The 11735-nt window shown below is 33.6% G+C and overlaps 1 protein-coding gene across 12 annotated transcripts; it reads right to left on the bottom strand.

Moving 5' to 3' along the window:
• Nucleotides 1-1068: 1068 nt before the first annotated feature.
• LOC147513769 (uncharacterized) lies at nucleotides 1069-10972 on the bottom strand. Of its 12 annotated transcripts, none has more exons than XM_086597039.1 (10): nucleotides 10888-10972; nucleotides 10710-10788; nucleotides 10553-10636; nucleotides 8888-9181; nucleotides 7352-7474; nucleotides 7167-7207; nucleotides 4230-4316; nucleotides 3211-3272; nucleotides 1772-2917; nucleotides 1069-1329 (listed from the first exon to the last, which is right to left on the bottom strand). In XM_086597039.1, the coding sequence occupies exons 4-7, from the start codon at nucleotides 9005-9007 to the stop codon at nucleotides 4271-4273; spliced, it is 330 nt and encodes a 109-aa protein (XP_086453165.1). In that variant the 5' UTR covers nucleotides 9008-9181; nucleotides 10553-10636; nucleotides 10710-10788; nucleotides 10888-10972; the 3' UTR covers nucleotides 1069-1329; nucleotides 1772-2917; nucleotides 3211-3272; nucleotides 4230-4270. The 12 variants fall into 12 exon arrangements, 7 of the variants coding, with proteins under 7 accessions (XP_086453165.1, XP_086453167.1, XP_086453164.1 ...); XM_086597041.1 differs by having other exon boundaries at nucleotides 10553-10631; XM_086597038.1 differs by lacking the exon at nucleotides 8888-9181 and adding an exon at nucleotides 6409-6529 and having other exon boundaries at nucleotides 7352-7488; nucleotides 10888-10966.
• Nucleotides 10973-11735: the final 763 nt, after the last annotated feature.

Raw genomic sequence — 11735 nt, 5'->3', positions numbered from 1 at the left:
TAGCAATCAGCATGGTTTCAACTGTTAGGGGGGCAATTGGTATGTAATCCTAAGTGTAATACTACAAATTGAAGCAACGACCCTTCTTATTCAGGGGGTGTTGATGTATAATGCAAGGGTACATGACATTTGAAGAAATCTTACTTTTGATGTTGTATTGTGTACATAATTTAGCTAATGATGTTGTACTGTGTACATAACTTAGTTACTTTAGATATGATCTAAGCCATGATGAGACAAGGTAAGAATAAAATTGTTTCAGTGTAGCAATGCGGTATGAGTTCATGCATGTACCCAAAGTAACTAAGTCTAGCTACGCCAAAATTATGAAATTTGACGAAGATGCATGACTCCTAAAAGGCTAAAAGCATTGTTAAAGTAGAATATGCTTATTTCAATGCGTCATTAAATCATTTATTATCAAACTTTTCGTTTATTCTTTTGATTCATCTATCAATTTACTCAATAATAAGTCATATAGGTAGTTTTTAGGTGGTCCTCTTGAATAATTAAAATAAATTATTTATGATTCACGTTATTCCGATATCTTTAGATATATATTATAGCTATACCATCTTGACTCTATTTTTCGGAGTTTTCATAGAGACTCCAACTTTTGTACTGGACTCAACTTGAGCTTTGCTATTATTGGTTAAATTTCAATATTTACTCATTGATGTTTTGGATATAAAATTTCTATATATCTCAATATTCGCTTATTGACTCATAGTTAGATATGACATAGGTTATGTGCAACTCAACAACAAGATGATCATTGTGCGCAATGAATATAATTTGGTTATCGCTTAAACATATGGTATGTTTTGAGTGTTCTATTCTTTGATTGTTGCGTTATATTTTGATAGTTTATATAGGTGAAGATGATAAAAAAAATGTTATTTAGGACAATAATAACTCAAAAATAGAATCAAAACCTTTCAAAAAAAAAAATTAGAATAACATAAACCCTTCAAACAAAGTATACATATATTATAAGAAGCAATGCATCATTAGCTATCAATATACATATATTATTTATTCAAGTAGACTTTAGACCATACATCTACGTAGAAATAATTCAGTTATAAGACCATAAGAACTAAGAGGATTACAAACAGAATGAAGAATTGTACTTCCATTATGTCAAAGTAAAACATATGAGTCCATAAAACCGAAGCTAAAGTTGGATTGTTAAATAGCACAAGACAGTCTACTTTGGCACTGCAAAAGAAAACTATAACATCAAGGTCGACTTGAAGACTCTACTCTCTACTGCTCAGCGATGTCTACGCCAACAACACCACCACTGACAACACCACCGACAACACCCTGCAAATTATATACAAAGTAAGGTACAATTTTGATGTGCTTGTACAAGTGAACGCACACACACAGTCAGTTGTAATTTGTACGTACTAGGAAATAAATAAACAATAATGCAAGGAGTTGTGGGCAAGATTGGGCATCGACATCTTCTCATCATTGCCAGGTAAGTATAATCCCTGAGTTTCTAATGAAAGCTTATGAGATTCTATAGCTGGACAAAAACTATCCGCTTTTCAGACCCTTTCGAGGCATGTATCAGAGTTTTGCATGATTAGTTGTGTATGATAGTTACTGTGTAAGACATGTTACATTTGTTTCAATCTACCGAAGTTATTGTCTCCGCTAAAAAGCCATGTACCTCGCTAGTTATGCACAATCAATCTCAAAATATAAATTGACAATTAAAATAAATTTACAGAGGTACGAGGATGGAAAAGGACATTACAATTTGGTCCCGTTGGATAATCTTGGGCGGCGCCGTTAACGACTGCTGGCATTGAGCTCAAGAGTATAAAAAGTAAGAAGGCACAAAACAACCAAAAAGATAGGTTGAAGAAACTTTGTCGAAAATTTGTCACATGTGAAGAAATCTTCATGGCCAAATATCAAATTGTGTAATGGCAAAATCTAAACACTCCTCAGTTCTCACTACTCAAAGTTTCTCGAGAAATATTTATAGCAGAATAGCGAGGGACTTAAAAGCCAGACTTTTGGAGGATATAGAAGACTTCGAAGTCTTGTCCGATACTTTTGAGTCCAGTCACTTTGGGAAATGTGACACTCGACTATAGAGAGCAACTGACCAAATGTTGAGCATCTCAAACACAAAGATCTCAATCTAATCTGAAGCCACAACCGCACGTCCAGAATATCTCAAGGGAAAACTAGCAACAGGAAAAGTCATTGATTTGGCATTTTCTCCATTGGCACTCTAATAATTTGGGTTGCAATTAATGTCTGTCTTATCATCCCTCAGCTATCAAAGATAACTGGAAAACCGTATGGACTTGGCCTGAAGCAACGTAAAGCATTGGTCTTTTCATCTAACACTGTTATTTATTAAGATCGATGAAAATGTCTTGTATTACAACATGTAACTCAAACCAAAATTATATTAAGAGAGCTCTTATAATGATATCGATAGGAGTACCTCTTGAATTGCATGCAAGAATTCTTTAGCAGGTTGGAATCAAGGCCCAAAATATCGATATTGGTTAATATATCGGTGTACTCAAAAACCGAGATATATCGGATATATCGGTTTTTTTGGTGACCAGTCCAAACTATTTAAAATATCAGAAATATCGGATATATCGAAAATATAATATCGGAAATATATTGGAAATATCGGATTTATATTAAAAAATAGTCAAAAAGTCAACCGATATATATCGATTATATCGGAAATATCGATTATATCGGCAATATAAAGTTTCATATCGGAAATTCCGATATATCTCGGAAAAAAAAGGGTTCAATATTCGGTGGATATATGTCGAAAATATCGATATCGGTGTACCAATTTACCGAGATATATCGGATATCTCAGCGATATTTTGGGCCATGGTTGGAATAGCATGCCCTCACTACCCTGCCATATTACAGTCGTGTTATTGTTAGGAGAAATACTAAGCATCCCATTCATAATAGTCCAAGTAAAACAGGATTTTGTTTCAAATGTTGATATCTAAGTTCATCTTATATAACATCAAGGAGTATTCTTTATTTTAGTGATTCGTAATTAAAATAACCACAAAAATAGAAATAGCCTAAAACACCTAGAAACACTAATTAGACTCAATTCCTAAAAATCCCTAAAAATACTAATAATAATAGTAACTAATTTGGAGATGATCTCTCTCTCTCAAACCACAACTTGCTTACCTATGAGACAGTCTTTTGTGATGCATCTGCTTAAAGATCCAAGAGATACAAAATAAATCACCCTGCAAGAGGGAAAAATAAAATAAAAATAATAAAATAAACGGGAGGGGGAAGAAAAATACATCCAAGAACAAACACTTATTTAGAGAAAACACGTTGAAAGATGTAATGAAATATAGTAAATTTAATCACATACAACACTTACAGTTTAGAGAAGGATGGTTTTATCAAATTGATTATATGTGCTCCATTGCCATCTTTTTTTAAGTGTAGAAAAAAAAATTCCAATAACATTCATAACAACCATTACATATATGTTGAAATCCCTATCTGTAGGGGTTCTAATGTCAGTCAAACTGTTCATAAACTGATGCACTGGAGGTGGCTTTGTGAGAAATCACACTAAAGTTCCCCTCAAATGCTATTAAAAAGAAAGAAAAAGAAAAAGAAAAATAAATTGTTATAAGAAATTCCATCCCAATTTGATGGAGTATACTCTAACACTAAACTTTCATTACCCTTCTCTTTTGCTTTCAATGATAAGCAATGACCTTTCATATTTTAAAAAAAAAAAAAAAAAAAAAAAAAAAAAAAAAAAAACCCACACCCAGTAGGACTCGAACCCACAATCACCTAATTAGAAGTCCTTATCCAGAGATCAGCATCTCTCTAGTCCCAACCTTTTTTTCCCGTATCTATAGTTTACATTTGAAAGACATGCATGACAGATATTTTTATATAATTACCAGAGAAGTGAAAGGAAGTAGAAGTTGAGAACAAATTAAAGTACAGATATCAACTTATATTTGAATTATATAACTTGATCCTTTGTGTAGGTTATTTTGTGACCAAGAACCCTGGAATGTATCGAAAACATCCTAGCTATATATAAATCAAATTTCCTCATACAAAGAATAGATATAGGGAAGAAAGAAAGATAGTGTAACTTAAGATATAGGGAAGAAAGAAAGATAGTGTAACTTAAGATATAGGGAAGAAAGAAAGATAGTGTAACTTACATGTCAGTGCTATGAGCTTTGAGAAAGGCGAAGTGGTCTTGTTAACAGTAGAGAAGAGTCTTTCTATCTCGAAACACTCTAAACACCCTGTTTAACAATGTGGAAACCCCACAACAAAATCACACACAAAAAGATCTTTAAAAACAGGTTTTCAAGCCAAGTAGTTATATCGAACTGCTACTACTTAGTAAGAAATAGTAGAAACCACACAATCATATATGCTACAAAAGATTCATTCTGGCTCAATAAGTTGTGAGTTTGTGTGTGGACTGATTTATACCATGGTTTAAAATCACCATACCAACCGATATCTCTCATCCAACCACGAATTCGTACTATTGACTTTATATCGGAAAAATACATTCATAAACAAAGAATATATATAGAAACAATTAAAAGAAGATGGACCTGAATGCAAGCATGGTTGTTGCTTAAATTACAGATAAGAAAGAGCGATGGAGTGTGTTGGATTCATTGTTCAGGTCCAAGAATTAATTTCTCGAAGCACTGAACTTCCTTTGATCAAAAGGAACTTAAAAATATATAAATACCAGAAAATATAAACATCTTCACTGTAGTGCATTAAGAGTACTACAACATTTGAGTTGGTATGAGCTCGATCCATATAAGAGCAAATATTGTGAAAGGCTATGCATTCAAAAGTTGTTGATTCCATTACAGTTTAAATGGCCGATTATAAGAACAATGCAGTGATTAAGCTCAACATACTACAAAATGATTTTATTTTTGTCACATTTTGTCTAAAAAAACTACATCTTCCATTGAAAGAAGTTAAAAATTTATTGAGCTTACTTGCTCAAAAATCCCAAACTATTTGTTTTCCTCTAACTGCATTACCATAAACATAGATGAGAAACATTATTTACAACGCTAGTTGTGCTAGTAAAATAATGCAATTCTTTTTCCTTAGCAGTCATGTGCTAGAGTACTCTTGGTCATATATGTCGAAGCCTCAACATTGAGCCTCCTTGTATGACGTTTCAGTAAGACGAAAACGTGAACAACTCAATCCAAACTCTTTAGAAGACCTCTTCAACATCACACCCACACCAAATCTTTTTCTTGTCTAAAAGTTCATAAGTGTTTCACTAAAGTGAAGTTGGAGAGATCAAAGGTGCAGGAAGTTTAATTAGAACAAATATGTACTTGTTATATTGTGAAACTTAGAGCATTAAGTCCAATTGCTCAATCAAGTGTGAAACACTCAAATCAATTATTCCTATGGGAAGGTTTCCCTAGACTTGCACTATAGTTATGTAGAAACCTTACAGAGGCATTAGAGCAAGATGGAATGGAATGGAATTGGAATTGGAGATTTGTTTGGTCAACAGTATTTTGGAATATTTCATCGGTCATTATTATAGTTACCATGACTACAATAAAGTTACCAATGCATTCTTATGCACCTATAATGTTGAACATGAGCTAGTTTCTGAAGGGTGAAAATGCATACTGTATACTTACCAATGCACACTTGTATAAGTGCTACTATGCTTGGTGCGTGTAAACCCACTCATAATGCAATGAAACACCCAAATATAAATAATTAATACCATGAAACTACAATATTTTTTACCTTAAAATACAACTGTAAGGAGACATTCAAACTCATCTAACAGATTAAGATGTGTCTATTCAACAATCATCATGACTATAAAGTATTCAATCTCGAATTTACAAAACTGTCAAACCCATTTCACATGAAAACTATAAACCCATTTCATTGCATCATGAGGAGTTGCACAAACATGATTTTATGGAATATGGACCCAATTTTTTGAGAATCAACTAATTATATACATTTACAATAATAGAAATGAAAACGTCGTGCAGGTGTGACAACAATCTGTTTTAGGTCTATGACTGTGCCAGCAAATCTATACAATGGTTGCCAAATAAGGTTTCATAGTGATTGATGTCATAAAAACCGCAAGGGTATACTAATGTGGTGAGGCATCAAGCATGCCACTGTGTCCAAATCACTTTTCAAATGGGGAAAATACCATTGTAGTATTGAAATTTACACTCCAAGAAAAGTATTAAAAACCTTGTAATCTTCTAGGCTATAGCATTAGCAACTTGAAATAAAAAATATAACATAGAAAAACTATATCGATAATCACTAAAGAAATACAATCGGTGAGCATAATGACCATACCAGCCCTAATGTGTATGGTTCGTCTTCTTGACATTTGCCACCACAAACTTCATAAATTTCATTAAACTTTCTCATTGCCATTGCCAGGTGCATTGTTGTATTTCCTTAGGTTAATTATCCTCTGAAGAGTATTAAGAAATATATGTAATAAAAAATTAAATAAATAATTGACATAAGAAAGCACTCATGCCTAGCACGCATAGAATGACTAAGACTTAGCAACGTCAAATACATGTAAAAGCGAGGACAAAAATGTTTTGGTACAGTACGATGCACTAGTTGCAAGCAAGTATTAAGTCTTAATATCCAAGTGTCTGCTTAAAATTCAAAAATCTAAATACCTAATATAATATGGGCGGGATTGTTAAATTTAGTTGGAAACTTTATCTTCATAGCCTGGACATCATTATGTTAGCGACAACAGGATCTCTTCTTTGCATGCTTCCAAATGTGTTGACTCAAGGAAAAATATATATAAAAGTAAAAGACTATACATTCTACGCGTATAACTATGTTAGAAATTTACAAATGAAAAACATATCTATATTGACCGAGAATAAAAATATTCGTGAAGTTTCACCATGTCTTAACTTTCTTTGGTAACTAATATTACAGTTATTATGCAAAGTCTCTGTCAAATATAATCTACTCAAGCTATGACCTACAACCCTAAAAATTCAAAAATAATAATAATATCACAATGTTACTCATCACAAAGTCACTCCACTAACACCAACATAAAAATCCCAACAAATTACCTAGAACTGGAGAAGAGGTCTTGGCTGGGACACCATCTTCGCTACAAGAGTGAATGGAATAAATAAATGAAACATTTTCATCCAAAAAAAGGATGAAACCATGAGAAGAAATCCGAGAGCAAATTGTAAGCATTAGTGACAAATAATATACGTGGTGACCTAGAAACACAATCCAACATACTTACCCTTTGATTTCTAATTGTTATTTTCAACAGTACAATAGGAAGTCCGATCCAGTTAGCACTTTGAACACCACATCCATACAATCCTTCACAACACTCTTTGCAAGAGTGACTTCCACCTTGAATCTGGAACATCGTAACTGAAGAGAAATTGGTAAAAGAATCACAAAAACAAAAAACATTAAAATGAAAAGGAGAAGACCATACCTGAAGTATAAGAAAATTTGGGAGATCGAGATTTCTATGTTTTTTTATTCTTTTTCGGTGGTTTAGGGTTTTCAAAGCTTTTTAGCTAATAAGAAAATAATTTTAGTTTTATAGGTCGGTGCAATTGTGAACGCAGCGAATGGAACTTTTAAACACTGGCTTTTTTATTTAGATAGAACTCTGGGTTGGTAGGGAAGAAGATAAAAGTGAGATTTAGGGTACGTAGGGTTTTTTGTTTTTATATGTTTGTAATGATGTTTGCATTATGTTTCTGTTTTGCGAGTAGTGACCAACATAAGAGTTTAGTTCCATTGGTTGAATCCCAAGCGATTACTTGGTAATTCTGTTTTCAACTTTTGGTACAGATTGTGTGTTTATTTGCCTACATGTCACAAAGAGCAAAACCATTTTGTTCATATCATAATATAAACCCCAAGTTTCATGACCTACATGTAACAGCAGTACAACGTCAGAATAATACTTTGTTAAGAGTGAACGCTCATATTACACATATTAAGACTAATATTCTTGTGTGTTTATTTGCCTACATATCACAAAGAGCAAAACCATTTTGTTCATATCATAAGATAAACCTACATGTAACAGAAGTACAACGTCAGAATAATACTTTGTTAAGAGGGAATGCTCATATTACACATGTTAAGACTAATATTCCATTGTATGTTAAATTTTGATGCTAGCTTAAGATAAGATGCGGCATTCTGGTATACAAAGGCAACTTTATGGAAGAATAAGCTATGCTTGCGTTGATACAATTATCATATGAGGTGATTACCAAAAAAAAAATATTATCATATGAGGTCTACCCAATGCTAGATGCAGAGGGGTATGACAGATCGAGCTCAAAATGTTATTTATTTATTGAGGTGTCATGTTGTTGGTTTTATCGTAAAATAGTTTGAGAGTAGTATGGATTTTTTTTTTCTTAGTGAGCTTTATTGTTGTTGGTTTTCTTACTATGGAATATATTTCCCTTACAATCTTGAATAAATATGTTCAAGCAATAGTATAGATAAGGTATTGACTCATTGGTATATTTCCCTCCCCCTCTTGACACAAAGCAGGGTGAATTTGTTCAAATAATTTTGAGTCATTAGTATATGTTGAGTCTTTCAATCTCCTTTTCTGCAAAATTCCTTAGAATAATATCCTAAAAGACTATTGCAAGCTGATAAGCACCCAAAACTGTAATACTAAACCCTGAGAGACATAGCATTTTGGTTAATTATGTGTTTAATAATCATGAAATAATTATATTTTCGTACTTTTGCAGGTTTTCGCAATTAACGTGAATATGATGATAAAACATACATCAAAGTACGGGAATACTGGCATACTTGAAGTCTTCCCACTTAGCCCCAATGAAGCCCAACAAAGCCTGACTAGAGCCGAAATTTCCAAAGGGACAAAACCAGTGCAGAACGGGTCCATGTGTAAAGAAACAACAAACTTCCAAAGCTCACATCTTTCAAACCTGGACGCCGATTTCAGCTAGTGAACTGCTAGAGCAACCAGGGCGATGAGCTCTACGCAAAGACAGAAAGTTGTAAAATTGCCAAAATCCAAGCCGCCACTGGACACATCACGTGGACCCACTCTGCGGGCCTACAAGAAATGACTAGTCAGCATAGACAAGTGGCAAGTAATAGTCACTTGTGTGTGACACCTTGCTTGGAGAAACAAACAAAACTTTAAATGGGTTTTTTTTTGTATGAAAACAAAAGCTTGGTTTTTTATGGAAGAAAATGACAAACCTTATGAAACAAGGTTTGGAATTTGTGGGGAAACAAAAAGACAAAAGGAAATAAATAGAGGGGGGACGGGCTTTACGGAAACCAGGAGCTATATATATGAGAAGGGGACCTTACCTTGTTTAGACTTTAGGACTTAGCTTTATATTTTGGCATTAAGTTTCATTCCGTTATTTTCTCCTTCCAGTAGCTTTCCAAGCATCAAGTACTGTAAGTCTTTTACTTAATAAAAGTCAGTTCTTTTCAAGTTACATTCCTGTTATTTATTTACTTGTTTAATATATACAATAAGATCATTTAATCATCCAATGACCATGAGCTAAAATCCTCCCAAGGGGGAAGGTTAATGACGTTCATGTTCCGATCAGGTTGACACTTTAAATATTCTAGAATCACTACTTAGAAATTAGGTGTAGATTATGCATCTGGTCCTAAAATGATTGAGACTGGCTAAGTTTGGAGTAGAGACTGGCTAAGTTTGGAGTACTGACACTCCAGAACAGTCTCGCACGAGACTTGGATTACACTAAGTCTAGTCTCGTGCGAGACCCTATGGTGTCCATCAGCACTGCACTCTGGTTTGTCCAGCTGATGTAGAATCAAGCCAGGAGCTGAAATGATATTCCAGAGATGGAATATTAGTGCAACTCCTTATGCTAGTGAGATTAGTGCATCTCACTAGGGATCGATACTCGACGTCATCTCTGGTTTGTCTATGAACTCGAGACGGATTAGAGATGTAGTGAGGTGGTACTCTACATTTGGAAACTGATTTTGCATGAGTATAGTTAACCCTTTTCCTGTCTCTCTATCCTAGTTTATTTTATATAGAACTCAATCGTTATTATTTTACGTTACTTGCATTGCCGTTAATTTCTCTAAACCTAAGAAATAACCTAAAATCCTACTCACTAAAAGTTGTAAATTCAGTTGTGAACATTGCCTAGCCCTAAGGTATGGATGATCCCTTACTCGACATATCCTACCAACCCACGTGAGTAAAGTAACTTGACTAAACGGACGTTTACGGACTTTGGACTTTGGACTGCGGACTGCATACTTCAGACTTAAAAGAATCTAAACCGGAAATTACCGTTTATCACAAGATAAAACAATAGAGGACTCAAAGGAGTCTAAAGGAATTCAAACCCTCAGTCAATGGAGTATACATACAAATAAACACATTCATATCCACATATGTAGAGATATAACATGCCCAACTTACCAACTTTTGTGTTCGTCGCTGAAGATTGAAACACTGTAGCATCCGGTACTTGAGAAGCAAAGCTGACCAATTCGTAAGACTTCCCTACCATTATTCTCAAGTTAAAACCCACAAATTCAAGCAAAAAAAAAACAAACAACAAATGATATAATCTTACCTAATAAAGTCTCAAAGCTAGCAAAATTTCCATTCCTTTGCAACTTAAGTGTCATATCTTGCCCATCAAAATCAGTAGTCTGAAAAAACCGTACCAAAGCTCCTTATTCACATTAGTTTAAAAAAAAAGAAAAAAAGAAAAGAAAAGGGAGAATTAATAAGTGGGAAGACATAATTACTTGATTAACTGGCCATTGAATAAGCCAAAGCTCCTTATTAGAAGTCATTGAAGATATATCTAAAAGTGGGTCCTTATCATTCTCTTCACCACAAAAAAGGAAAATATAATAAGAATAAGAATATTATTACAAAACAAATAAGGCATGGCGTGAGAGTTTCGACTTTCAAAATGAGATCCACACAATCTATATGATGTCGAAGCTTAACAATGAAACATTCTATCTTCAAAGCTATAATGAGTACAAAATTAGCTAGTTACCTAAAATTATTTGAATGGATTCATATGGAGATTATAAAAGATAATCTCCGTTTAAATAAATACCTTTTGATCTTATCCCTTACATAGTCAAAATAAATATGCATGTCAATAACAACATAGAACATCGTGAAACACAAAAGGTAGAACCTAACCTCATTTAGCTTCTCTATATACAACTTTAAGAAACAACCAATTAACGTGACGAAGTGCGTGGATGGCATAATCTCATAACAATATCTCTAATTGGTTAAAAGAGGCAATAGAAGTTGATAATAAGCCATGGTGAACTGATGAAGATCGCTTATAAGTGGAGTATCATATATCCATTTGATTCCATGGTCTTTTAAGCTTAAGACCCTCCTCAACTTCATCATCCGAACATTTTTATTGATTATTGGTGTTCTTTTCAAGTCAATAATAGTCTAAAACAACCACCAAAACAAAAGTCAATACCAATCTAAACAATACATGCTAGATCAACATTGAAATTGTAAAAGTAACCGAATCAACTAAAAAATAAGAGACGAGTTACATAATCGATTCAAATGGTGCTATAATCCACCAATAACAATTGGTACTCTACCAGGT

Source organism: Coptis chinensis, chromosome 3 (assembly GCF_015680905.1).
Source record: "Coptis chinensis isolate HL-2020 chromosome 3, ASM1568090v1, whole genome shotgun sequence".
Taxonomy (NCBI): domain Eukaryota; kingdom Viridiplantae; phylum Streptophyta; class Magnoliopsida; order Ranunculales; family Ranunculaceae; genus Coptis; species Coptis chinensis.
This window is presented reverse-complemented; position numbering and strand designations above follow the sequence as displayed.